Raw genomic sequence first — 27,947 nt, forward strand, 5'->3', positions numbered from 1 at the left:
GGGGAACAATATCTTCAATTCACCTAGCTGCGTGTTTTTGCCAAACAACAATAATTTTATGACATTTGTATGGTAAATAAGTTGACTATTGTGCATTTTCTTCTTGATGTCTGGATCAAATCGGCCAGTGTCCTCTTCAGGGGGAATCGAGAATAGTTGTGTGAAATGTACTGAAATGAAGTTGTGACCTAACCCCGCACAGCAGTCCCTCTCTCTGGTTTCTCTCTCTCTATCTCTCTTTCTCTCTCGCTTTCTCTCTCTCTCTCTCTCTCTCTCTCTCTCTCTCTCTCTCTCTCTCTCTCTCTCTCTCTCTCTCTCTCTCTCTCTCTCTCTGTCTGTCTCACGCAGATGCAGCTGGAAGGGAGGGAGTGGGCAGGAGGATCCGAGGCGGCGCCTGCTTACTCGGCCTCAAGAGTCACTGTCAGCCCGGTTCACTGGCTCGGGTTCTCCTCCTCCTCCTCCTCCTCCTCCTCCTCCTGCTCTTCCAATTCCTCCACCTGGGAAAGTCAGCGGACACTTGAGGGCCCCCGGAAGCTCGGCCGACCAGCTTCAGCTCATTAGACAGGTAACGAACTTCAGCGGAACCGTCAAGTCCGCGTCTGTCCGTTCCGCTGCGCTCCGTGTCGGTTGCAGTCCCGAGAGCGGGACTCCTTGCAGCACAGCTGGTAGCGAATCCTCTACGCAAATGCACTTGCAACAAGACCAACAAGATCACAAAATGTGTTTCCTAGTTTTTAAATAGAGGCTTATAACACAGTAATCCACTTGACAGTTTAGAGGCGTGCATGTGTGAATTGCCTTTGCCATGCAGTCATGTCATCGCTATCGCCACTCTTATTAAGTTACAAGTGCGGGTCCCGACTATTTAAAGAGGACTCCGGGTCATGCGTCTGCAGTTTTTAGACACTCTCTGCAGACTTCCGGCCTTAATTGTTACTATTAGGTAGTGTAGTTGCGTTGAAATAAAACATTCTCAAATATCTACTGTAAAATCTTTTTTTGTGAGTATTCCAGCCACCATCGTCCAATGAAAGAAAACTCTTTGTCACATTATTCCCTACCATATTTTCTAGTCGACACGACTTGCGCGTGTGTCTCAGTCGAAATCCGTGAATCCCAAAATGTTTGTTGCGAATTTTATTACCCTCTCACCCCTCCAGGAAGACACACTTGCACCTGGTTAGCGGTTTTCATATGTTTTTTTGTTTGTTTGTATGTGTTCTTAGCCCTTATTCCCCCCCCCCCCTACACTTTTTATTTGAACTTTTTCAAGTTCATCTTTCTTTGTGCCTCATCGCTTCTGCAGGTAGTGTGTGTTGTGATAATGATGCTATCATGACACAGAATACAGTAGTCGGCTGGAGGTGTGTGTTTTCCACTCACTGTGCTGTGGGAAATTAGACGTTTTCACCAAATGGATCATAGAGTCAATATGCATCTACTGTACTACAAATAATTTATCACTGTTTTATTCATATCAGAACTCTTTATGCCAGTGACGTGTCGCGATAGGCAGAACAACTGAAAGCTCTTCTACTGAATGGGAGAAGGTACATTTAGAATGATAGCTGTGGTCAACTAAACCGGCCTAAATTTCACACTAAGTACCTTTGTGATATCTAAAATCAAGACGACATGATCATTATTTCAGCATACTGTAGTGGGTATGTTTTTTTTTCCTTAAAAAAATTTGGTGGTATGCAGTGAAAGTTTTGTGATATAAAGTATGTGCCTTGGCTCAATAAACGTCCAAACGTTTTTACAGTATGTGGGAAATGGATGACACTATTAGAACGCTGTAGCTGTTAGAGCAGAGGCCATTATTTGACCAAATACATTAGTGTCTATCTTCCATCCATTTTCTATAGTGCTTGTCATTATTAGAGCTGCGCATATGCATAAACCTATCTGGTTGACTTTGGGCAAGAGGCAGGGTATACCCTTCCTGTCAGTCAATTGGGCATAGATAGAAAATGTGTCATTCACCCTCTCATTCACACCCAAGGACAATTTAGACTATCCAACATACCAAATAGACACGTTTTTATAACGTGGGGAGAAGCTGGAATACCCGGAGAAAACCCAAAAAGAGCTGAGATTCAAACCCTGAACCACAGAACTTTGAGGCAGACACGCTAACCACTAGTTCTGCATCTCCTCTGTATCTTTATTTAATGCAAGCAGTCAAATTTGTGTACTTTGTCCCGACAGTTTTCTCATGTAAGGTAAACCTCTTCTTTCATTTAATTCATCTTTATAGTGCAGTGGTACTGTCTGTGAAATCCACTTTGTGGAACCTCAAAGTTCAAAAATCCAGCCTGCTCAGGGCTCAGCTAGCGAACATGACAGGTCCAAACTCAGAAAACAGGTGAGCCATGATTTGGTCGTTGACCGAGCCCCGAGCAAACGTGATGTCATTTTCATTCGAAGAGCAAGTCGCAAAATGGCCGCCCCCCCTGAGATGGCTAAAAAGGTGGATTTTGCTGCTTAATTCATACTCCACAAACACATTTTTAATGAGAGTACCGTGTTTAGACTAGTGGCAGCGGATAGAACATATAAAGTTAAAGAAACCTTTTTGACTTGACTTCCTCTTTGACTCCTACTAATACTTCAAGGTGATATCAGATGTGACATCATTATGTCTGTCTATCTTTCTGTCTGTCTGACTATATATACGTTTCTTCATTCAGTTGCTATCCAGGAGTGCAACATTAGCGCTGAATACAGATACTGTCATTGTGTCGATTGAACTTCTCTATACTACATCTGGTATTTGGCTTTCGCTTCCTTTTGTCAGGGCACTGCTGCCAGTCAGGTTGCACATGCAGTTACTAAAATCAAAAATCATGTAATGATAACACATATTTCTTCACATATTGGCAATCCCACAAGAGAGAAATTGTATCCAAACTTGTACTTTCAGCAACATAGTCATGCTCCGTGATGTGTTCATTTTAAAATGTGCTAGCTGTATTACATACTACTGTATATACTGTAGTTAACTCACTCACTTCCAAAGACGTTTTTAAACGTCTTTTCAGACTTGGTTCAGAATTGGCTGGTATTGAATGAGTTAACGATCAATCCATTCTTTATTTCGATAGCTCAAAGGGAGAGTCTAAATATTAGAAGCAGCTCTCCTCCCAGGTTTCATGAACTGATTAGCTCGGCTCAACACAAACATTTTAAAAATAAGTACCATCATTTTGTTCAGCTTTGACGTGTTCCCTCAAACTCGAAAATCTAACTGCTTCCATGTGAGTGATGTTTCTTTTCCTTTAGCATGGCATTGAAAAAAAATGGTTTGTGGTTTAAAAAAAAAACATCCTACAACGTCATGCTGGACTTTAGGGTTTTGTTTGATTACGTTTGCAGGCATGTTAGTGGCAAAAAACAAAAAAAAAACTGGCAAGCATATCCAAGCAATAAATCATACTGAAACTGAGCATTAGCTGATGGTTGGACTCATAATCCTTTGCCCATTGATAAATATAGTAACGGATTAATGTAAAAGCCCAAAGAAGTGAAACTGTCAATCAATTGTACAAATTAATATCTGCCATATGGACAAAAGTTTTAAGACAATTAATCAATCTGAAATTCCAACCAGATGCCTTAATCTTAATTTGTAATTTTAGGAAGCCATTTTATGCTATCGTTTGCTTCCAATTTTGTTGGAACAATTTGGGGAAGATCCTTTTCTTTTCCAAGTGGAAGGTCCATATAGACCTAAGTTTATTGTGGAAGCACGCCGCTCAGAAAGCTTTGGCAGTCGGCCCTACTTTACAGCCAAAACATCAGCGAACTCTGACACCGCCAATATCTCACCGACACACTCCAACAACTTCAACTTCCCAACAAGCTCTAAAAGCAACAAACACCACTTTGCTTTCCGCTGTGCACTTCCCGAAGGTGCCGTGTCCAAATATTTTTTTTCTGTATTCGTGTAGTTAACTTTCAACGACGAGCTCGGGTTGCATTTCACTTCCTGCTTCACATCGATCCGTGGGTGGGCGAAGCGAGACTCCCTGATACACGCGCACTCCCACCAGAAAAGCAAAGTGGCTGCTATGACAAGTCGGAACAGGTTGTTTCACCCCACCCACCCCCTCTTATTTTTAATGCAGTATGTAGCAGAAGGCTGCCCCCACAAGAAGCTCTTACATAAGTCACACTGCAGTCGGAGTGATAGGCAGCCAACCATTCCTCCCCTTCATTTTCCAAGAAATTTGTGATTCACAGCGCCGTGACTCTTTTGCCGCTCTTGTGTTATTTCATTTCACGGCGCTTTCTTTTCTTTCGTCTCGCTCTCGTCGGATGTCGGCGTGCGCGGTACAGCTCCTCAACAAACATGCGTTTTCAATCTCTGCTATCTTTGAATTGAAAGGTCCGCAACCGCATAATGAGCTGATACCAGACCAAAGGATCTTTGTACCCTGCAGTGTTTGCATAATGGTGCACCATGTTTTTTGTTTTTTACACACTCATACATACCGTACATTAAAGCAACATAATGCATGTCTGACCTGACAGGACAAAAAGCCTTTACTCAAGCTTTTGTGTTAAAGAAACTAGGCCGACTAATACCTTTGCGCCAAATCGAATGTTTCATATACTTAAAAAAAGAAAAGAAAAGAAAAATGAAACTGCATAGAAAAACATTGTTTTCATGAAGGAAAAAAAAAATAAACCTACACGTCCGTCAATGAACATTTTGTGTCACAAGGGCAATGAGTTGTATTTGTGTGTTGTGTTTCTCAACAAAGTGACATTGCCAACTCGTGGCCCAGCATGCATATAAAATGAATGGTTTGTTGAATCATGTTGTCTGTGAATGAAGATTAAAAAAAAAAAAAAGGATATTGTCATGTAAAGGTGCACAAAGTATATCTCCAAGTGTCTGCCACTTGTGAGCTAGTGCAAAAGATATAAAATGTCAAACAGAGGAAGTCGTGGTCACAGGGCTGCACGAAGCGGGAAATGTTGTCTTGGCTGTTTTATAGTTGGGTATTCTCATCAGGACTAAAGTTAAAGAAACAAAAAAAAGAAATTAGTTTACATTTTGCGCAAATTTGGTTGCTGACTGTTCATTGTGCTGTTTCTATCAGCTAAGGTGTGTCAAGTCTTTTAAAATGGTACTTCAGAGGCATGTTGTGATCTTTATTGTTATTTATTTTCTTAATTCTTGTTTATTGTGTTGCTGTCATTTTAACGTTAGCGGACTTGCAGAGTTGACTTGTTTTCGTGGCTGCACCGCAATTGCTTTGAAATTGAAGCGCTGTTCAGTTTTGTTTCCTAAAGTGCAAGAATAGAACTGTAGCTTTTATGTGAAAAGTAGCGAGGGAGCGTTCGCTCTGTTCCTGCTATGACTCACACAGTCACATCTGCATGTTGAATGCAGAGTGGGGGCATCGGCTTGATAGGCCACGTAAGGTTGGCGTGGGCGGAGGAGGAGGAGGAGCTACACAGGGAAGACTTCTTGCAACCGGGCTCCCCCTGTTTTTTTTTTCTCTGAGCTGGCTGCTTTCCGAGCTGTGTCCCCCCCACCCCACCACCACCACAACCCCGCCACCACCCCCTCCACCTCCCACATGTTTGTCAGAGGCTCTCTCAGCTGCTAATGGAGGGAAACACGCTCCTTAGCAACCAAATGTGTCCTCCGTCTCGCCGCCTCCGCCGCTATCTGCTGCACACGCTCCAGTGAGGCGGATGGTGGAAAATATTTTCTTCTATTCAGAGAAGTCTTTCTAATCTGAAAGAGAGAGAGAAAAAAAGTGGCATTTGAAGGTTGCACAACAGCAGATTTTCTCGTCGGAGGCGTGGGCTTTCACAACAGCCGTGTGGAGAAAAAAAAGGTCATTCCCCATGTGCACTTTGAAGTGATTCTAGTCGAGTGCTTCTTTTCTGACAGTAAGACTTTATTATGGCTGCTGATAAGAGGGATGTTTTTAAGGGGAAAATAAAACTGGTCAGCTGTGCATTTTAAACAGAGATGGCGTTTTGTGTGCAATTTTTGAAGCGGATCTAAAAAAATCATTAACTTTTTTTTCCCCAGATTTTGGAAATATTTTCTGATTTTGTTTTTAAATTCAGCGTTTCGCAGCCGAGTGTGAAGCGGTTGGGATGAAAATCAGCACCTCCAAATCTGAAACCAAGGTCCTCAGTCGGAAAAGGGTGGAGTGCCCCCTCCGGGTCGGGGAGGAGATCTTACCCCAAGTGGAGGAGTTCAAGTATCTTGGGGTCTTGTTCACGAGTGGGGGTAGGAGGGAGCGGGAGATCGACAGGCGGATCGGTGCAGCGTCAGCAAAAAAAATATATAGAAAAGTTTTTTTGCATCTCTGATTTAAAGAAAAGTTTAAACATTGGTTGACGAGTGTAATTGGTGGTGCAATCATACTACAATACAGCCGCTGTCATTTGTCAAGTACAAATCAAACCTGAATGCTGGTCACCCCCTAAATCCCCTCCCCATATTTTGGTTGGATTCCAAATTGTATTACAGTTGCAGTGCCCGGAATTTGACCTTTCGCTGCAGCCGGATTTTCTACAATGCATTCCATTTAGTGGAACCACTAAGGTCAAACATCATCCAGTCCAGTTGGTCGGTCAACGTTCCGTTTGTTTGCCCGACGTCTGCTGAATTTGCCCCCACGCATGTCCTTATCGAAGACAAGCTATATTAAAACTGGCTGGAAAATTCCATTGCGAATATAGACATTATTAACTGTTATTAAATGTGTTTCGCTTTCTTAATTTTCATTCAAGTTTAAAAATACACAAATTTATCACTGTACTGCTGAAATGTTGTAACTTGACAGAAGTGTCTCATGACAGATGCACCTCGTTTACCTTTTTGTTTACGCTTTTAATTAATCCCTTTTAATTAAAAGGGATTAATTTAACCCTTTTTTAAAAAAATGGCCAGTGCAAATGGTAAAAGTAGTAACTTGAGATATGAGTTTCGTTTGTTCTGTTACCATGCTCATAACGCAAAACAATTCTTTCCCCATAAAAATGAACGGAAATGACTTAATTAAGGCAACTTATTACCATAACTATATTCCCCAGCCCTACTGCTGTGTATTAACAACACACATTGGACAGAGAGAGAAAATCATTGTCATTTTCAGGATGGAATCAGGTAAAGCTCACCCTGCCTCTAGAGGCAAATCTGCATGGGGGGGTTCAGTTCTTACCTCCTCCATGGCTGTGATGTCCCTTTTGTCGCTCATATATCACTGTTTTATTCATATCAAAGCTCTATTTTTCTGCCCAGAATCTTCTGCAGAGGGTTGTCCAAATTGTTTCTAATTTTGCTATTTTAGCAGACCCGTGCAAGCCAGCATATTTAAAATGTGCAGTTGTGGGCGTGAGCACAGCCGACTTGCAGTCCGCTTTCCACCCCCGATCTTTTGTGAGAGTGCGTGTGTGTGTGTATGTATATATATATATATATATATATATATATATATATATATATAAAATACACACACACACACACACCAAAATATCAGGAAATGCCCTCAGTGCACCAGGATGCCCAACCAGCAAGGCATAGAGAGATAAAAACAGGCACATCGAAGCTTGTGCCTGCACGAAAATCAGGACCTGGCAGGATTTCCATATGCGCTGTCTGTTGAAAATAGAGCCCAAAATGTTCACCTCTGATATGTAAATACAGTAACATGACATCTCAACATGGGGCAAAAAGTGTCTGTCCCCCTTTGACATAGTTATGTCATCTTTGTAAAGACTGAAGGAGCTGATAAAAGGCTGGATGATCGTCTACCAGTTACATACTCAAATGTGACCATATTCACGTCATAAGGTTCATTTCACTGTACACATAACTAGTTACACAAATAGTCTGAACGGTGAAATCTGCTGGGCTCCCAGCAAGTAGGGCAACATTTTCTATTTATAGTCGTCTGGACCTTTTTTAAGGTCTGAAAATGATGGAGCCAATCTGCTCTGTTTTAACTGAAATCATCAAACTACAGTAACCGTGGCTTTTGATTGGAGGCCAGATGTCTGCACATATAAACAGACTGCCTCAAGGGAGGCCAGCGTTCTTTCTCTGCCGTCCATTCACTTGTGAGAGAGCCCTCAATCATGCAAAAAAGAAGGAATAATTTGCAGTATTATTGTTAGCTTTCATCTTGAATCCACAAAAAAAAAGACTCCACATGAGATATGAGGATTACCAAAGGGCACCCCATACATAATTCGGAAAAGTGATTACGAATCGCTTAATTACAGTAATTGTTCATTTTGATATATTATTGACTTACTGTATGTAATAGTGAGCTTGGTATATACCGATCAGAATACATTTCACCAGATTCGTAGCATCGCGGAGGTTTGCATGGCCCAATTTCCCATCGCTGATGTCACGCAGTTACTTCTTAGACAGCAAACCGCTTGAGTGACCCAACAGCGCCTCTCCTAGTTGAAAGAAGTTCATCATTGTCCACTATTACCGAAAACGATATACTTTTTGTGGGGGAGCACTTTTCTTTTTGAGTTAGTATAAGTTTGAATAGAAGAAAATCACTGAGGTTTTTGAAAAGTATTCTTAGCTTTTCGACTTGGCCGTCAAAAATTGCCCTCATTATTCTACATCCAAGTTCAGTGAAAAAATCAGAATGCCCTTGTGCCGTTTTAAAAACCCCTTGAGGTAAGCAGCAGGTCAGGGTGTGTCATGTGGCGAGTATTAAGGCTCCACAAAATACCTGCAAACCCCTGAATGAAATATTTATAGCTGCTTCACTAATCCAGATCAGAACGGCACCGTTGTTTTTCCAGAGTCATTCATTTCTAGGATGCTTTTTTTTCCACCTCTCTGTTTTTTCCTCTGGGGTCATTTGCGAGGCTTGATCAGGAAGTGATTGCAGAGAGGCTGGCGGACTGAATGACATAAAAAGAGCCTGATGGGAAATCATGCTGATTCCTCCTGTGGAAAGTGAACTTGAGAGGTCAGCAACTTGTTTTGAGTTGATTTCCACCGCCCTGCTGAGTCCTATTTTTAGATGAATCGCTTCCAAGGCATCGATCCTGCCATGATTTCTCCATGTGGCACTTGGCCATCCGTGCTTTCCTAGCCCGCTTGATCAGCCGCAAACCTGCTAGGCAACGCTCCTGACCTTTGGAGGGAATTAAATCAGGGATAGAGCAAAGCTTTTTCAGTGAGTCCAGCAAGAGCAAGCAGACCTTTTCACTTTTTTTTTTTTTTTGTCAGACAGCAGCACTTAAAACTTTAGTCATCATCAGTGTAGGATGGGGACTTCCTCCTCTCCAATTTTATCCGCCTTGTCAATGATTGATGACATTTGCCTTGTTTGTTTTCCCACCATTCAGGGATCTCCTTTTCGTTGTGTTCTCACATGGCGTTCAAGCCTCTTTCGTGAGTCACATGCTAATTCTTTACCCACATCGGACCTTGTTTGACATTTTGAGTTCTTGACTTTGTTCGCTGAGGCGAGCTGTGTGTGTATTTGTGCAGCTTAGCCAATGTGTTGGGTGATTCTAGTGAGTGGATGTCATGGGCGGATGGCTCAGTCCCGGGTTCCAGCCTAAAATACATCTCATGCTATATGGTTTTTATAGGCCAATGAGAAAATGCAAAATTATTTCGGGCCCATCGACTACCGGGAGTCAAAGTTTCACTTTTAGCCTGACATACTTTGGGGAAGACAGCTTGTAGTGGATCACCATTTATTATGAATGATGGCAATGCAAATACAGGCTGTGCAGTGGGAAGCGATTCGTAAGGATGCTGCCCAACATTCAAGTTTGTTTGGACAGAGATGATTCAAAGACATTATGAGTTTGCTGGAGGTCAATATGTGCTGTGAGTAACCGGAAAAACAAACAAATCATCGGAATAATCCATCTTTGCTGTTTACTTTTGCTCAGGTCAGAACTGAGACAATCTGAGTGGGATCATTCCGATTTCCCACTTTCCTCAAATGCAGCATGAGACCCAATGTAAGTGCAACCAAGCCATGTCTGTCATCTAGTGGTGAATGGTGATGTTACAACTTAAAACTACAGCCAATCCCCACAATCACAGTTCGGCACCCTCATGTTTCCATTTATCGATTTTGTTTCCTTTTTTTTCCCAATTTTTTTTCATATGTTGGATTTTTCCTGAGGGCCCCCCCCCCCCTTATTTTTTCTCATTTACTTAGTTTTTTCGAGGAAATGTATATTAAATGCTTATCAGCGGGCGGACCGGTGTTCCAGTGGTTAGCGTGTCGACCTCACAGTGCAGAGGTCATGGGTTCGATCCTGGCTCCGGCCTTCCTGTGTGGAGTTTGCATGATCTCCCCGTGTCTGCGTGGGTTTTCTCCGGGTACTCCGGTTTCCTCCAACATTCCAAAAACATACTTGGCAGGCTGATTGAACACTCTAAATTGTCCCTAGGTCTGAGTTTTAACATGGATGGTTGTTCGTTTCTGTGTGACCTGCGATTGGCTGGCAACCGGTTCAGGGTGTCCCCCGCCTACTGCCTGAAGACGGCTGGGATAGGGTCAAGCACACCCCGCAACCCTTGTGAGGATAAAACGGTTCCGAAAATGGATGGATGGATGTTCAGCAAGTTTTTTTTTTCAATTAAATAATTGGGGCGTTTGTAAAAACAAAATAACAATAATTTTTAAAAATTTAAAAGTTGTTCATTGCTGTGAATGTGGGTGTGAATGAGTGTTTGTCCAAAAGTGCCTTGTGATTAACTACCAACCAGTCCATAGTTTACTCGGCATTTCACCCTAAGGGAGTTAGTTGGGCAATGCTAGCTTTAACCCACCACCTTAATGAGGACAAGAGCTATTTAAAACGGGATGGATGGAAAATCAAGCACTCGAATGCTCTGCGTCATAGACGTCCACAGTGCGAGGTGTAAAAAGTTGTTTTGACTTTGCTTTCAAAAGCAGACCACAATCCGCCTACCTTGTCTCTTGTCTCCACAGTTTCGCCTCCCCGCGTCTCGCACCTGAGCTCACGCAGCATGTCCGCCCCCGCCAGCAAAGATGTGAAGGAGCTCAACCCTGTCGACTTCATCCAGCTCCAGCAGTACATTGAATGTGAGTACATTTATCGATATTTCAACCCCCTCGCCCCAGGCGCACATGCGCTCACCTTCATGTTGCACTTCTACCCACTCACACACTCGCCTGCAGCCTTGGTGTCTGAAATTGAGACAAGCTTTCAGTCTGAACACTGAACCCTACACCAGGCAGGGGTGTTGAATTAGATTTTTTTTTTTTTTTGAGTCAAACTTCCACCATTTTAAAGCGTTTATGAGCTAAAGGTCCAATCAAACCGGATGAACAAAAAGTGGCCATTCGCAAACCTGCTCTGAATAAACGGTTTGACGGCGTCGTGTTATGTAGGAGGAATTAAAATGGACACAAGTGGTCTGTGTATTTGCGTCATGCATACATTTAGTTTTCTAACAAACAGAAAAAGCGATCAGAAAGCTGCACGTGTTTAAAAACAATTGTGCAAGTTTGCTGTTAAATTGGAAGCGCAAGTTCAATTAACATGCCGCAGGACAGCCTTCTCAGGAACTGTGCTTCAGATGTTCACTGAAAGGAAATCTCATAAGATTGGCTAGTCACCTAATGTACGATGGCCAATCAAACGTTGTGCCACTTCGAGGCAGATTTTCAAAAGAAAAAATTTGCATTAAACCCCAAAATGTACATTTGCACCCTGTAACCTATAACACGATAAGCTGTCCACTGTAGTAACCGCCGTCCATGAAAGGGTTAAAGAAAGCATTTCAGATTGAATTATCATTTTAAAAATAATACATTTTAACGAGACAGCGCTTTTTGAAGTACTTGAATGCACTTTACAAAATCAAGTATAGCCCTTAATCACAAAAGGCAATAAAGAGCACAATCTAATTCAGTGTTTTCATTATTTTGAATGGCTCTCAAAGATGTAACTTGAATTGACTTTTTGGTACTTTCACATAGTCACTGATGGTGTAGTGGTACACTCACTCGCCTGACTAGTGTGTCAGGCAGCATGGGATCAGTTCCCACTCAGTGACGGTGTGGATGTGGGCGTGAATGGTCGTTATGTGCTCTACGACTGACTGGCGACCAGTTCAGAGTGTAGTCTGCCTTCCGCCCAAACTCAGGTAGGATAGACTCCGGCAAGTCCCGGCGTCCCTCTTAAGAATAAGCGGTGCTGAAAATGGATGGATGATTTCATATTCTAGAAATCTTGCAATAAAGACACCTTTTTGTATGTTCTAAAATCGTGAAATTTTTTTTCCTTCGATTAACTCATTCACTCCCAAAGACGTTTTTAAACGTCTTTTCAGACTTGGTCCAGAATTGGCTGGTAGAGAATGAGTTAACTGACTGTTCATTTTCAGTTGATTCATGAGGAAAATTCTCAACCCCTACCACACTCAGACCTTGTCATATGTTGCCGTCACGTGATAAGCCTCAAATATCTGCCCTTGCCTTTGCCCCTATATTCTGTGACCTCTTCCAGATTGCAGCCTGAAGGTGAAAGACGTGCTGCGGGAATTCGATGCAGATGGCCGCCTTTCCCGGCACAGGCATGGAGAGGTGAGAGCACGGCACAGCACGGGATGTCCTCTTCATTTTCAAAGCTGCTCAAGTTCTGACACGTGATGACTCGGAGCATGCAGAAAAGAAGCGCGTGATTCATTCTTACGTGGGCACGTATTAACAGCCCGAAAAAGGGCTAATGAGATTCAAAGCCGCCGATGGTGTTGACTGAGCACTCTTGTGAGAGGCGGCGCCGTTCTACCGAGATTGCAAATGTAAATGACGTCCTCGCCCGGGCCCACACATCGAAGCCTTGCCGAATGATTTCAGAAGTTTGAATCCACTTATGCAGCGAGCTAACGTAGTCATTTCTGATGGCCTATTACGGGGGGCATTTCAAATTGGTTTTCCTCATAAAAACCAAAAGAATGAATCCCTGGCAGCGTGGCGACCTTGTGGTGGACGCGACTGCCTCAGATATTTGCGGTTATAGCAAGTGTTTTCGAATATGGACGGATGGATAAAAGCTAGCGTAGCACCAAGTATGATACAGCATGGCGATAACACAAGGAAGTATTCCAGTTAAATGTCTTAGTGGGGTTGCAGTGAGTGAATTATTTATTAGTGGGGCAGCACTGCAGGGCATCGGCGTCAGCAAGAAATGGGTTTGTGGTTCAGCATTATCGAGGGAGTTCAGTTTAAGCCCTGCAGCATCCAATCATGAAATTCACTCCTACCAGGCCAGAGAGGTTCGGTGCGCACCTCTGTACCGACTTCTGCTTTCTGGCATTGGAGGGCTTGAGTGCCGAAATACAAGCGGGAGTGGCGACGGATGAACACTCAGTGGGATGCGCGCTGGAGTGCTGCATTGGAAGCAATCACTTTCTTTACCCAACCTACTTCTTGCTTTTGCGAAATAAAATGAGCTGCTTTGAGAAGGCAGCCCAGACTCATGGCCTGGACATGTCACGGTACGCAAACACCACTGGCGTCAACATATTAACCAAGCAATTATATGTGCCGCTGATCATCTGTTAGCGAACGCTAATCCATGCAGCCAACAAGATACATTGGAGCTCCTGCTCACCTTTTGACTTTGATACAGTTATGATCGCAGAGGCCTCACGCCCGTGCGCGATCGTGTTTCAGACAGCCTGGCCCGGCGGCCGTTCTCCAGCCGTCACTTGAAGGTGGATTTTCGCTCAGCTTCACTCCTTATTTCATACGTCAGGCATAGTGAGGCGCGCTTATTTGCGTCAGTTCGTGCCTGTGTTACGTAACGGTGGTACGCAAGTACAGTTGCTGTCGAACAAATTGTCAGAAATAAGCATCAATAACTGACGTCTGTTCTAATTGCCATGAAAAAAAAAGGGGTGGCCACACAAATAAGCGTGGGAACAACGAAAAAAAAAACATTTACAGATTTTAAAGACAAACAATTTGTATACAAACATTACAAAAGTAATAAAAATGGTAACATAATTGATCATTCTTGAAATTTCTTTCAATATCCGCTTTGAAAAAGACACGCCTTTCACTCAAAGTTTTATCCGTTCCAGTGCATCAATGAAGAAGGCTTCCGTCTCTTCTTGAAGACTTATTTGGAAGTGGACGACTTCCCATCAGATCTGTGCCAGCGACTCTTCCGCTCTTTCCAGAACTCCGAAACTGCCCGGGAAGACAGCAGCAGTAAGAACACACACACACGGATCGGCACGCTTGCAGCCGGCGACAGTCTTATATCAATGTCAGACCAGTATGGCAATTTTTCAGCTTTTTGTGCTCTTCCAAGATATTGAAAAAAAATGATCACAGAGTAACCCGTAGCGCAATGTCACCAAAATATTTTGCACATGTTGATGATAGTATACGTATATTTGAAAAACATGAGGCCATTATTGTCTTTTTTAATGTTTATTTTATTATGTTAATAGAATGTCGCGGACACCCCTTTCAGTAAATAGTCAAGGAAAAACTAATAAGAATCAAACATAATACAGTATAGGTTTTCTAGGGGTTTCTGTTAATAATCAGTGTTGGTGTTCTGGTCCATTCTTATGACTTCCTTGCAAGCAGCTTAGTTTGTGTAACGTGTGCAATGCTCGAAAGAAAGTTTTTCCTTCGAGGAGCAATTTTGCTGGTCAATGATTTAATTTGAGGAGCAGCTGTGTCATTTTGAGGAGCAATTTTTTCCAGGTTAATCCCACAGATCTGAACTAAATATTTTAGTAAACAAAACAAACCGACACCCCCACCCCCACCCACTCCCAAACAATATAATGGGGGAGTTTAATGTTTGCCTGTTGCAGTATTTGAATATTCATCCATTCATTCATTCATCTTCCGAACCGCTCAATCCTCACTAGGGTCGCGGGGGGTGCTGGAGCCTATCCCAGCTGTCTCCGGGCAGTAGGCGGGGGACACCCTGAATCGGTTGCCAGCCAATCGCAGGGCACACATAGACGAACAACCATCCACGCTCACACTCACACCTAGGGACAATTTAGAGTGTTCAATCAGCCTGCCATGCATATTTTTGGAATGTGGGAGGAAACCGGAGCACCCGGAGAAAACCCACGCAGGCCCGGGGAGAACATGCAAACTCCACACAGGGAGGCCGGAGCTGGAATCGAACCCGGTACCTCTGCACTGTGAAGCCGACGTGCTAACCACTGGACTACCGGACCGCCCAGTATTTGAATATACAACTGAAAATTCAATTCAGTATACTAATTCAGGGTTTTAGATCAAATATAGTTTTACATACTGGTAATACCTGTATGTAAAACTATATTACATACAGGTAATGTAACACCTCGTATCAAACAAGAAATGGGTTTCCTTTTTTTTTTTTTTTTACATAAAAGTTTTTATTCATTCAATTCACATTGTGAATCGCATTTTATTGTCAAGAAGCATTTTCAGTAGGGGCGGGGAAGCAAACAGTACAATCCATATTGATGCAACTGACCAGGGGTGTATTTGCCTTTTTTCCCTGAATCGTCTGAGATCGTTTCCAGCTCACCCACGGCCCTCATGAGGGCAAGAGCTTTTAAAAAAAAAAAGAATTCATGGACAATATCTGTTGTTCGACCGGCTTCTCTTTACAGAGGAGGTCTTTCTCAAGGATGTTTCGTGTTACTTCTCGCTTTTGGAGGACGGTCAGCCTCGAGACAAGCTGGAATGTAAGTCCTTTTCTTGTCCCCCGCCGCCCTTCCCCTCCAAAATAAACGTCACTGTTCTTTCATTTTGTTTCTTTACCCGCAGTTGCTTTCAAGCTCTACGATCGAGACGGCAATGGCGTTCTGGACAGCTCGGTAAAAACATGCACCCCTGAATATAACGGTTGATCACGTGACATCAGGCAGCACGACTGCTTCTGAAGGCATTGGGCACATTTGATTGAAATGGCAACACAAACGCATTGATGCAATTTGATTGGGCAAAATGATCTTCCTTTGTACGTCCTCATTAGCTCCTGAAAACCACGCGGCCAAGAGAAACACGACAAAATGAAGGGAATAGACTGTTAGGAGCACCGTTATGCAATTGAATAGAACAAATGTGCTTGGAAACGTCGATTAGTGCTTCTGATCATATTCAATTCTTTTTTTCTTTTTTTCATGGCAGGAAGTGGATCGAATTATCGCCCAGATGATGCACGCTGCTGAGTACTTGGGATGGGACGTGTCAGAGCTCAGGCCGGTAAGTCCCATGGTGGCCCCGCTGCACCAGTTTTGTCAACTGACAAGCTTCCCATCCAACAACAACGACGACGACCAACCTGACACTACTCCTAAAAGCTGAGAAACCAGTTTTGCGTTCAAATGATTACGGAGACATTCCCGCAGGTTCTCAAGGACATGATGACTGCCATCGATGCTGACAGCAGCGGTACTGTTTCTCTGGAGGAGTGGGTGGAGGGAGGCATGAACAACGTCCCCTTGATGGTCCTACTCGGCCTGAAGGTGAACGACGTGAACGCTTTTCGGGCTCGTGCCAACGTCTCGCCGGCCTTTGTCTCCTAGTTCTCATCTCTCTGGCTTTTTTTTTTACATACGGCACTCAAGCACGACTAAGTGCATGAATGTCATCACCGACGTGTGAGTGCTCTAGCGTGCTTTTTTTTTTATGTTTGCACAGGTGTTGGCGTTGACTAAAAAGATTAAAACAGAAGATAATAAATGAGCTTTTGGCTATGATTGTAAATGACATTTTTTTTTCCAACAGCAGTTACTGTAACTCTGATAAACCAGAAAGCTGAAAGCACATATTTAAATTCATATTTAAAAATTGCTACTTGCTGTCACTTTTTGTGGAAACAACAATATTTACTTTGGTTAAACGCTCCCAGCACGGCGTCATAAAAACGGCGCCCCAAACATCTCCTTTCTGAAAGCATTCATTGTCACGTTGCGTCAAAAGAAATGAGGCAAAAAGTTAAACAATGGGGGGGGGGGGCAAAAGTGTGTTGCAAAAAGCAAAACCCAAGTTGAATTTGAATTCGATTTTTCCTCAACTGTGCACTCACTCATGTGGAATGCTGACATCTATCGTGACATCACACACATGTAAGTTTCTTCACATGCTCCCCCCCCCCCCCCAAATGTTTGCCGATTTATGAATTATATTACGTTTTTGTATGACCTTGTAACACTCTATTTTGGCTGTGATAATGATCTCATGATACCGGCGATACATATTGATGTCTGAGAAACTGAAAAACAAGACAAACGTTTTTTTTTCCCCCCTCGTCCTGCTTGAAGGATGCATAAAATGTTAATGTGGTAATACAAAAACAGTGACAGAGATGTTTAGAATCGTTTTTTAAAAGCTTAACATTCAACAACAACATCTGTCGCGTATCAATTATTAATCGCCAAAGCTATTGTGACCTCTCTGTCCCTCTTATGCTATTTATAACCGGGCAAAGAGATGGATTCACCTGGTGGAAGGGAGGCGGGGGGGGGGGGGGGGGGGCACTTTCACATGTAATTTGGATAAAAGTACTTTTGCCCAATTCCCAGATTGAAGCAACCTCATCATTTTGTGCGGATAATTTGCGAAGATTAGCGTGCTGATGTGAACGCGCCGTGCTGCCCGGGACGCAATGACACATTCTCACATAATCAGCAATGTCATTAGTGCGAGGCGAGGCTCGCCGCGAGTGGGTGTGAAATAAATGTGGGACACTTCTGTTACGAAAGGAGCTATGTTGCGAGCATCGGGAACGGACGCTCAACTGACCTGAACTCAACTCTTTGTCCTGTTAATAACCTTGATAACCGAATTGTCGCGTTGTTTTTTTTTTTGTTTTTTTTTAACCTGTGTTTGCTGTTTCACAGATGACACAGACAGACGGACAGCACCTGTGGAGAATGAAACATTTCAACAAGCCCGTTTACTGCAACGTGTGCCACTGCATGTTACTGGGTCTCAGGAAGCAGGGCCTGTGCTGCACCTGTGAGTAAGCGCAACCCGACGGCGTGCTTGCATACACGCAACCGGAGCATCCGTCAACACGCTTTCTGTTGGTCTTATCTAGAGCCGTACTGGAAATTCCACATTAGTGGCTTTTATTCGATATCCAAGCTTACTTTTACACTCTTCATTTTTAACCCATACTAGCACAAATAATGATAACCTACATCAGGATTCTTTTCTCAAGCGTCTATAGGCATGGAGAAAAAAAAAAATAATGGCATTGTCTGGCAACACACATAAGGGTCCATTGCAGTGGTTGATGCACAACTGTGACATTAAGATGAATTAATTGAAGCGAAAACAACATTTGAATAGCCGTCCACTCTCGTAACCGCTGTCCCTGAAAGGGTTCAAATATGATGTCAGTACTTTTTACTCTTTGCTTATGGATCTTGCTTATTAAAGCCAATGCAGAGGACAATAGGGTGTAAAATAGGCGTAAGTACAGAGAAGTAAAGTCGAGCACAATGTAAATGAACGAAAAAGAGAAAGCCACTCGTCATTCTATTTTTGCTGAAATACGGGAGCTGAATCAGCACTTTATGCTTTTACCAGTCGTGTCTTTACACAAGTATCTGTATTTATACTTAAGTTCAGAGTGCGATCAGTGTGTTCAGAGTACTTTTGTCACCTCCAATCGACAGGCTGTAAGTACACCGTCCATGGCCGATGCGCGAACAGGAATCCAGCCCCCTGTGCCAGAACCTATGTGAAGTCCAAGAAAGAAACAGGGGTACGCTACAGTCTTCATGGAAACCTGAACGGACTGTGTGTGATTTTTTTTTTCTGCCCTTGTGGCCACAAATGAGACTTTCCTCTTTTTCAGGTTTCAGCGCACGACTGGGTGAGTGGCAATTGTGAATCGAGGAAGTGCGACAAGTGCCAGAAGAAGATCAAGAGCCTCCAAGGCCTGACAGGCAAACACTGTGTGTGGTGCCACTCCATGGTGAGGAAGGCCTGTGCATGAGTGACTCATGCTGGTTGGAGTTGAATTATGGGTATCAAGACAAGACATTTTGTTCAATTGTCCAACTTTGGTTGGAGGAGGCCTCCTTTTTTTTCCTCCATAAACGCATGCTTGGATGAGTTTCGGGTTGAAGAAAAAGTCTGTCAAACACCTTTGTGGTCATAAGAACAGATTGGTGATGTCAAAGAAAGCGTGTGTGTGCGTGCGTGCGTGTGTGTATGTACAATATGTACTGTATATATTCATATATGTGTGTGTGTGTGTGTATATATTTATATTAGACAATTGACCAAAATGTCTTTTGTCTTGATCACCCATTTTATATATATAAATATATATATATATAGAGAGAGAGAGAGAGAGAGAGAGAGAGAGAGAGAGAGAGAGAGAGAGAGAGAGAGAGAGAGAGAGAGAGAGAGAGAGAGAGAGAGAGAGAGAGAGAGAGAGAGAGAGAGAGAGAGAGAGAGAGAGAGAGAGAGCCTTCTCCATGAATACATCAACGAGAAGGCTCCAACGGATGACGTACTCAGAGAATGTCTCAGACAATAGGGAACAGAAGATGAGGCGCTGGAGGAGGGACCATCATGGGAGGACAAGCCCCTACACGGGATGTACCACCGGACCATAACTGAATTGGCCGATCTCAAGAAGTCCTATCAGTGGCTAGAGAGGGCTGGGCTGAAGGACAGCACAGAGGCACTCATCCTGGCTGCTCAGGAGCAGGCCTTGAGCACCAGAGCCATCGAGGCCCAGATATACCACACCAGACAAGACCCATGGTGTAGGTTGTGCAAAGAGGCACCTGAGACGATCCAACACATAACTGCAGGGTGTAAGATGCTGGCAGGGAAAGCCTACATGGAACGCCATAACCAGGTGGCAGGCATAGTCTACCGAAACATCTGTGCGGAGTATGGACTGGAAACCCCAAGGTCAAAATGGGAAACACCTCCGAAGGTGGTGGAGAATGACAGAGCGAAGATCCTGTGGGACTTCCAGATCCAGACTGACAAGATGGTAATGGCGAACCAACCAGATATCGTGATCATAGATAAAGGGCAGAGGAAAGCCGTTGTAGTGGATGTAGCGGTCCCAAGTGATGGAAACATCAGGAAGAAGGAACATGAGAAACTCGAGAAATACCAAGGGCTCAGAGAGGAGTTGGAGGGAGCCTGGAAGGTAAAGGTGACAGTCGTGCCTGTGGTGGTCGGAGCACTCGGGGCAGTGACCCCCAAACTAGATGAGTGGTTGCAACAGATCCCGGGAACAACATCGGACATCTCAGTCCAGAAATGTGCAGTGCTGGGAACAGCAAGGATACTGCGCAGAACCCTCAAGCTTCCTGGCCTCTGGTAGAGGACCCGAGCTGAATGAGGGACGGACACCACCCGAGGGGGGGATTTTTTTATTTAAAAAAAACAATTATGTTTTAGTCTTGCTGAAACTATCATGTTTTACTGCTCGGCCAATTTGTTACTGTTACGACTTGGGGCATATCTCTGAGTGGTTGCAGTTTGGTCCCAGAATTTTTAAAAAATGTGACTGTGAAGTCTGAAGCACAGGTCAGCCCCTACAAGAGAGTGTGGCTTCGGTTTTCCCTGATGGAGTCAGCAAGTGTCTGGATTCAAGTTTTGGGATGTCACCGAGCAAGAAGACTAAATATTGTCAAAATAATGCGAATCTGTGCACCCAAGAAAACTCAAATCATTTCTGCTTGCCTTTTGGCATTGACATAATGTCATGTACTATGTCATGAGCGGAGAAACATGTTGCGGGGCGGTTGTTTTTATAAATCAGCCTTATTGTTTTGTAACAGTTGGTTTAAGTTCAGAACACGGACTAACTCATAGATGCATTTTCAGGAATAAAAGAATAAAGATTTTCTTAATGGCTTACGGTAATTTCCCACTTGGCGGGAAGGCGGGCGATCTAGACTCCCAACTATTGGTATGCAAAATGTCAAAAAGTTAATTTATATTTGTATCCCTCTTTCGCAGGTAAATGTGTTTTGTGAGTTGTGATGTTAAACCACAGATCCAGGAAAGACGTTTCTCTTAATTGTTTTTCTCTTTGACATTGTATTCCGCTTCCCAGCGCCACGACGCGTGTGCAGACGAGGAGCCGAGCGAGTGCACGTGTGGCCCACTTCGAGACCACATCCTGCCTCCGTGGGCTGTCTATCCTGTCATCAAGGTGGATGGATGGATGGATGGATGGATGGAACAATCGATCTATCGACCAACATTAGATAATCATCTCATGTCTGTCATCATCAATCATCTAATCAGCATTTACTTTCCGTGTTCTCTGTGGGATGAAGGAGCGATCGAACAATGGCTGCTCCGGCCAAATGGATGACGCTGAGCTCAATACAACACCTGATGGACAAGTCCTTCAGGTACTTATACTTGAAATCTCGTGAAATGATTAGAAAGCCAGCAATGTCCTCTTAACTTATTTCTGTGACAGATCAGCCCCGTGCCCAATACGCACCCTCTTCTTGTGTTTGTCAATCCCAAAAGTGGAGGCAAACAGGGAGAAAGGTGAGCCTCAACAACAAACATTTGTATTGATGCATCTTTGTACCCACGTTACGCAAATCGTTCCATGTGATGATTACAACTACAGGAAGACAAAACATGATAATGCCTCAAAACTTGACGATAAAGTCATGTGAATAGATTATAAATGTTAAAAAAAATCAAAAAGCTTGACTGAAAAAAAATAGTTCAAATGGGTATGTTACAAATAATTTACCTCCACAAAGCTTGACTAAAAATGATTCCTCATAAGCCATCTTAATAAATATTTTTAAAAATCACACATCTTTCAAGTTCGTTTTTTTATGCATTTCAGGGTCCTCCGTAAGTTTCAGTATTTGCTCAACCCTCGGCAAGTGTACAACCTTTCCAACGGTGGACCAGCTGCAGGGTGAGTGACTGCTGCCAGAAAAAAAAATGATGCAAACACCCTCAAACAACTGCTGTATTTGCAACAGCTATGTTTCCATAAACTACTGAGAACAATTTGGGCTACTGGGCTTTTTAATGAAACTTCAGGATGAACCAAAAATGCACAATAACTTTTACAGCTGAACCTAATTTGACCTTGTCTAAACTTGTGTCCAACTCTTCAATGTTTCGATCCTTTGTATAGAATTTGCTGTTCAGCAGCAAGGTGCTGAAGAACAGCAAAACTCACAATATCTGTTTCAACAGTTGGGACAGGTACAAAACTTCAGAGGTCAAATGAAGTCCACCTGTAAAAATGTTCGATTCATCTCAATGGCCTTAAAATTTTTATAAGTTGTGTTTACATGCATATTAAATTGTTGTCTCTTGATCAGCCTGAGTTTCTTCAGAAACCTTCAGGATTACAGGATCCTGGTATGCGGCGGAGACGGCACCGTCGGCTGGATCCTGGATGCCATCGGTGAGCTCGACGCACAAAATCACTTGCAAATGGGAGACCCAGGAGAGCACGGACCTCCGCCGAGGTCAAACGATTCTTTTCGGGTGTGCGGCAAATTAATATTTGTCATTTTGCTGCAAAATCTCTTCTTTTGTGTATCCTCCTACTTCTCTTACCCAATTCAGACAAAGCCAGTCTGCTGGTGCGGCCGCCGGTAGCCGTACTTCCTCTGGGCACAGGAAATGACCTGGCGCGATGCCTGCGGTGGGGAGGAGGTGGGAACAAATGATACGTTACAGCAACAACCTGATGTAGCATTTGTGACAAGATGCTCATACAAAGCGTAGCAAAGATTTTCACACTAAAAGGCGCACTGGATTATGAGGCGCACCTTGAATGAATGGCCTATTTCGTAATTTTTTTCATATATTGGATGCACCGCGTTATAAGATGCAATCTACAAAGCATCCACTAGATGGAGCTATGCTCAAGGAAATGCCAACAGAACACTACACTGCACCAAACCCTGATGTATATGGCAACGATCAGATGTCAGGAAAACTTATTTAATGAAGCAGCGACACAGTTCATTGAACCAACAGAAAGAAAGTTATAACAATGACTCGTTAACGTTGAACTCTCCTGCCGCTGCTCTATTTCCGTGTTCAACTGCGAAACCGATCGTCTTAAGTTCATTATAAGCATGTCTCTAGTAGGGAGCCATTTTGGGGTTGATATATTACCGTAATGACCATACACAAGTGCATCGAATTTTAAGGCGCACTGTGAGCTTTTAAGAAAATGGAAGGCTTTTAGGTGCGCCTTTTAGTGCGGAAAATATGGTACTACTCAACAAAGCCAAAGCATCTGAAAATGGATCAGCATTATATTGTACACCCTCACAAGCGGGACATGTCTAAGTCACTCAGGATGCATATTCCACACGTAAGCCCAAAGTCGAGCCTATTTCCTCTAATTGTGGCTTCTGCTCCAATTTGCGGCATTCATGTTGACTGTGACATTGGCTATCAGCATGTGTCACCGTCCATCCATTTTCCAAATGAAATGTTAAAATGCACCTCAGAACCGTGAGACAGATTTAGTAACCACTAGTCCACCGTCCCCTCTGCAATTAACCCTTTTGGGGACAGCGTTTACTACAGTGGACAGTTTGCCATGTTATCAGGTTAAAGGGGGCCCGAAAGGAGCAAATGATTTATCATATCAAAGCACGCTCCAACGTCACCCCTTAGGATACGACGGTGAGGACCTGAATAGGATCTTGAGGGACATTGAGGGAAGCTCTCAGGTTCTGATGGACCGCTGGAGCGTGCAGGTCATCATGGAGGAAGGTGAAGAGAAGGGCGACCCAGTGCCATATGAAATCATCAACAACTACTTCTCCATCGGAGTGGTGAGTCCCCACAAAGCTGTGTGTGTGTGTGTGTGTGTGTGTGTGTGTGTGTGTGTGCGTGTGTGTGTGTGTGTTTATGTTTCTGGCTCACTGATGCGGCTTTGTCACGCCAAAAGGACGCCTCCATCGCACACCGCTTTCACACCATGCGAGAGAAACATCCTCAAAAATTCAACAGCAGGTACAGACTGGATGACATTTTTGAGAATATCTCACTTTGCGAACCTCTTGAGTGTTAGTTTCTGTTTTGTTTGTTTTTTTGTGTGTGTACAGAATGAAGAACAAGCTGTGGTATTTTGAATTTGCCACCTCTGAGACCATCTCAGCCTCTTGCAAAAAACTGAACGAAAGTCTCACGATAGAGGTGAGATAGCAATAACGCAACAACAGCAAAGCGTTTGTTGATTTTGTCTTCTGTCGCCAGTGTTGCGGGACACCTTTGGAGCTCAGCAGCCTGTCTCTAGAGGGCATCGCTGTTCTAAACATTCCCAGCATGCACGGCGGTTCCAATCTCTGGGGTGAGAGCAAGAAGGGGGACGTTAAGGGGCCGAGCGGTCAGGATGAGCCCGATGTGATCGTGGACCCCGAAATCCTGAAAGTAACCGGCCAAGGTACTTGAACTCTTGATGGTCAAAGCAGAAGACTAGAATAGGGTTGTGAAACAACAGGACACAACATTAGGTACAGCTGCACAACCTATCCATCCATTCATTTTCAATGAGGAAGCACTAATCCTCATTTGGGTCACAGGTGAGCTGGAGCCCCTCCCAGCTAAATTTCATGGACAGTTTAATAGTTTTCAATGAACCGAATGCACATGTTAGCATGAAAACCCCATGCAAGTGCTCCAGGAACATCAAAACTGCACCCGAGAAGGCTGACGCTGGGTACATACAATCTGAACTACTTGCCAGCCAATCACAGGGCACACAGAGACGAACAACCATCTGCGCTCACAATCACACCGTGGGACAATTTAGAGTCTTCAATCAGTCTGCCATTCATGTTTTTGGAATGTGGGAGGAAACCAGAGTACCCGGAGAAAAGCCATACAGGCATGGGGAGAACATGCCAACTCCACACAGGAACCCACAACCTCTGCACTGTGAGGTCGACGTGCTAATCACTGGACCACCCGGGCCGCCCACTACAAAATCTAATGAGCGCCAATTCAGGAGTTGGATCATACATTCTGCTTTTCCAAAAGGTGGCAGCAAAGTAGCATTTTTGCAACCACTACCAGAAAATGGTCACTAGATGGCAGCAAATGACGATATCATATCTTGACGACCCAGTGTGGTCACAAGCAGCCATTAGTGGCCATGTATCACACGAACACGAAGCTGTGTTTCATAAATGGAAATTGTGGCATGCCATATTTTTGTTCTTTAGCTTTGGATATTGGTGGGCATGCTGCATTCTGGTTCAGAGAGGAAAGTAAACTAAAAGCGTAAAAGATGAGACTCACGCATGGTGATCGCCATCCAATCTCAACACACATCTAGACAAACAAGCATTGACACATAATTGGAGTATTCAATAAACATTTCGTATGATGTTGGAAAGTGTGTGTGTCGGGGGGAAGGCGGGGGGGGGGGGGGGGGGGGCATGCTGGTACGGTACAGGGAGAACATGCAAACTCTACACAAGAATGCCTGAGCTAAGATTGATAACCACTAGTGCACCATATTGTTACAAATACTTCCCTGAGTGAATAAAAAACTCAGAGTACTTTGATCCTATGGCTCTCCAGACCTGAGCGACCGTAGACTGGAGGTGGTGGGCCTAGAGGGCGCCATGGAGATGGGACAAATATACACGGGCCTGAAGAGCGCCGTGAGGCTGGCGAAGACAGCGCAGCTCACCATCAGGTGGGGAAAACACAAGAGACACATTCAGACTTCTCATTGGGAGCTGACAGTTTCGGTTCCCTTCTTTTCAAACATGATTGACTTCCTGACAAAAGGTTTGCAATGCTGAAAACGTGTCAGGCTTTTTCATGTTTCCAAAGGGCAACCTCAAGCACATAATTTGAGTCCTAGATGTGCTCCTCAGCATAGAGTTTGTCAAGATTATCTTCAATTAGAACACAGAACTCCACTAAGGTGCAACTGTAAACAAATGTGAATCTGTAGATGTTTGGTTTTCACACCGTGCAGGTGGTATTCCACAAACAGGGCAGGTTGGCCATCGGGAATTTGGGGAAAATATGCAAACTTTTTCCAAACGTCCGGTGTCTTCCCGGGTTATCACGGCCGCCAGTTGACGTTCAGTGGCGGTAAAAATGATCTGTTTCCGATTTGATTTGTTTCTACTCAGGACCAAGAAAGCGTTGCCGATGCAGATCGACGGAGAGCCATGGATGCAGCCGCCCTGCACAGTATGTACAAACATTTGGATTGTCAAACTGTCTGGGTGGGGTTTATTACTGTTGTTCTCGTCATGAAATGTTTGCATTGACTTTTCAGATTCACATCACGCACAAGAACCAAGCGAGCATGCTGATGGCTCCACAGGCCAAAGCATCCGGATTCTTCAACTACAAATAAAAGCAAACGTTCTGTCTGCAGGCAATATTGTAACTTCTAAAAAATATATATACACATTCGTAAAATGTAAATTCCAGAGCTACAAATGGACATCTGCTGTTTCTGAAGACTGACATGTCCTATCACTTTGGATTTGTCATTTCTGTTGAAACAAAACTTACAAACTATTATAGGAGTACCACAGGGAAAGAAAGCACTTACATCAACATTGCACGCACTCAGAGATGAAAGATTCAGAAAATAATTTAACCATTTAATTTTGTGTTTTTAAAGTGGTAAATTTCCAAGAATTCCAACAAGTACACTAGAATTTTAATTTTCCTGAATTCAATTTTACTTAAAATATGAATTACACAATGGCGCCTGGACCGCTCTACTCCGTGTACTTGATTATTGTATATAACCGACTGACATCTTACAAGGCTTTAACGTCACGCAGTGTAGATTATTTGCGTGATTGTGAGATTTAAAAAAAACAACAACAACAAGACAAAGAAGAAGGTCTTATTCAATACAATCAACGCCTCCAATGCTTCAGGTCGACTGCTGTGTAGGAATGTAATGTTAGTTTGCTTTGAGAAGGACGAGTGCTTTTTCGATTGCTTCTGCCTAAATTGGGTAGACACACTGGGAATTGCACATTCCTAGTTGTTGTACTTCTGGCTCAGAAGTATATTATAATGAGAATGTAATAATAATATTGATGACAATGATGATCAATGATGGTAATAATAATAATCATAATACATTTCAAAAGGACCATGAACTAAAGATTGAATGTGGCCGAAACAATTGTAATACTATTCTATTCAATTCAATTGTATTTATAGAGCACTTTTGAACAGCCATCGCTGCATACGAAGTGCTGTACATGGAGCAATTTAACATATACAATAAACAGTAAAACAAATCGGTAACAAAGACGGTAGACGATGGTACATTTAAGAAGGAATATCTGATAATGTGTGTGTGTGTGTGTGTCTGTCTGTCTGTCTGTCTTTCTGTCTGTCTGTCTGTCTGTCTACTGCCTCATGTTTGAGGGACGTAAGGCCATTAGACTTAGCCTTCAATTATCACCAATATGAGACAAATCGTTCAGGTGTAAAAGAGGGTGTTTGTGTGTCTGCCATGTACCCCAGTACCTAAAAGTTTTTGTAAAGGTTTACGTCACTATGTAAACGCTCTATGGAGTCAAATAATTTCAGTATACCAAGAGCGTGTTGTGACTACAGTGTGTTTGAAGGGACAGAATGTGCAATCAAGGAAATCGTGCCGTTTACTTTTCTGCCACAAGAGGGTGCCATTACTTGTGTATTGTTTTTTTCATTCCTAGTTCTGCTTTAGCTCGAAATTTGGATTAAAGACATCAAACTTTTTACAGTATTAATGTTGTACAAATATTGCCGCTACTCTCATTTGCTTTTAGTTAATAAGGAGTAATTTATACATTATAAATAAATACTGTACTTACTATAATGTCTTCCATTGCCTGCCTGCTATTTACTCCATTCATGTGGGTCTTGACTCCTGATAATAGGAACAAAATTATATAAATTCTTCTGTTACTTTGAATTCAAGAGAACTGC

At 43.3% G+C, this 27,947-nt stretch overlaps 1 protein-coding gene across 1 annotated transcript; it reads left to right on the forward strand.

Annotated features, from left to right (window-relative positions):
* The first annotated feature begins 345 nt into the window (after positions 1–345).
* dgkaa (diacylglycerol kinase, alpha a) lies at positions 346–27,744 on the forward strand. The gene is made up of 24 exons (XM_052059443.1): positions 346–565; positions 10,974–11,087; positions 12,517–12,593; positions 14,096–14,225; positions 15,647–15,721; positions 15,804–15,853; positions 16,167–16,241; positions 16,388–16,504; positions 17,882–17,999; positions 18,665–18,753; positions 18,847–18,966; positions 21,082–21,180; positions 21,308–21,385; positions 21,457–21,530; positions 21,844–21,918; positions 22,334–22,419; positions 22,584–22,673; positions 23,652–23,812; positions 23,929–23,993; positions 24,086–24,176; positions 24,237–24,423; positions 25,566–25,683; positions 26,132–26,192; positions 26,281–27,744. Exons 2-24 carry the CDS (start codon positions 11,012–11,014, stop codon positions 26,359–26,361), a joined length of 2,193 nt encoding a protein of 730 aa, XP_051915403.1. The 5' UTR covers positions 346–565; positions 10,974–11,011; the 3' UTR covers positions 26,362–27,744.
* The last annotated feature ends 203 nt before the right edge of the window (positions 27,745–27,947 follow it).

Source organism: Hippocampus zosterae, chromosome 2 (assembly GCF_025434085.1).
Source record: "Hippocampus zosterae strain Florida chromosome 2, ASM2543408v3, whole genome shotgun sequence".
Taxonomy (NCBI): domain Eukaryota; kingdom Metazoa; phylum Chordata; class Actinopteri; order Syngnathiformes; family Syngnathidae; genus Hippocampus; species Hippocampus zosterae.

Bases quoted from the DNA above. Each gene is read 5' to 3' on its own strand.
- dgkaa (XM_052059443.1), top strand. From the start codon at position 11,012: ATGTCCGCCCCCGCCAGCAAAGATGTGAAGGAGCTCAACCCTGTCGAC. The intron at 18,754-18,846 runs GTACGCTACAGT...CCTCTTTTTCAG, and splicing joins AGTCCAAGAAAGAAACAGGG to GTTTCAGCGCACGACTGGGT. The intron at 23,813-23,928 runs GTGAGTCCCCAC...TCACGCCAAAAG, and splicing joins ACTACTTCTCCATCGGAGTG to GACGCCTCCATCGCACACCG.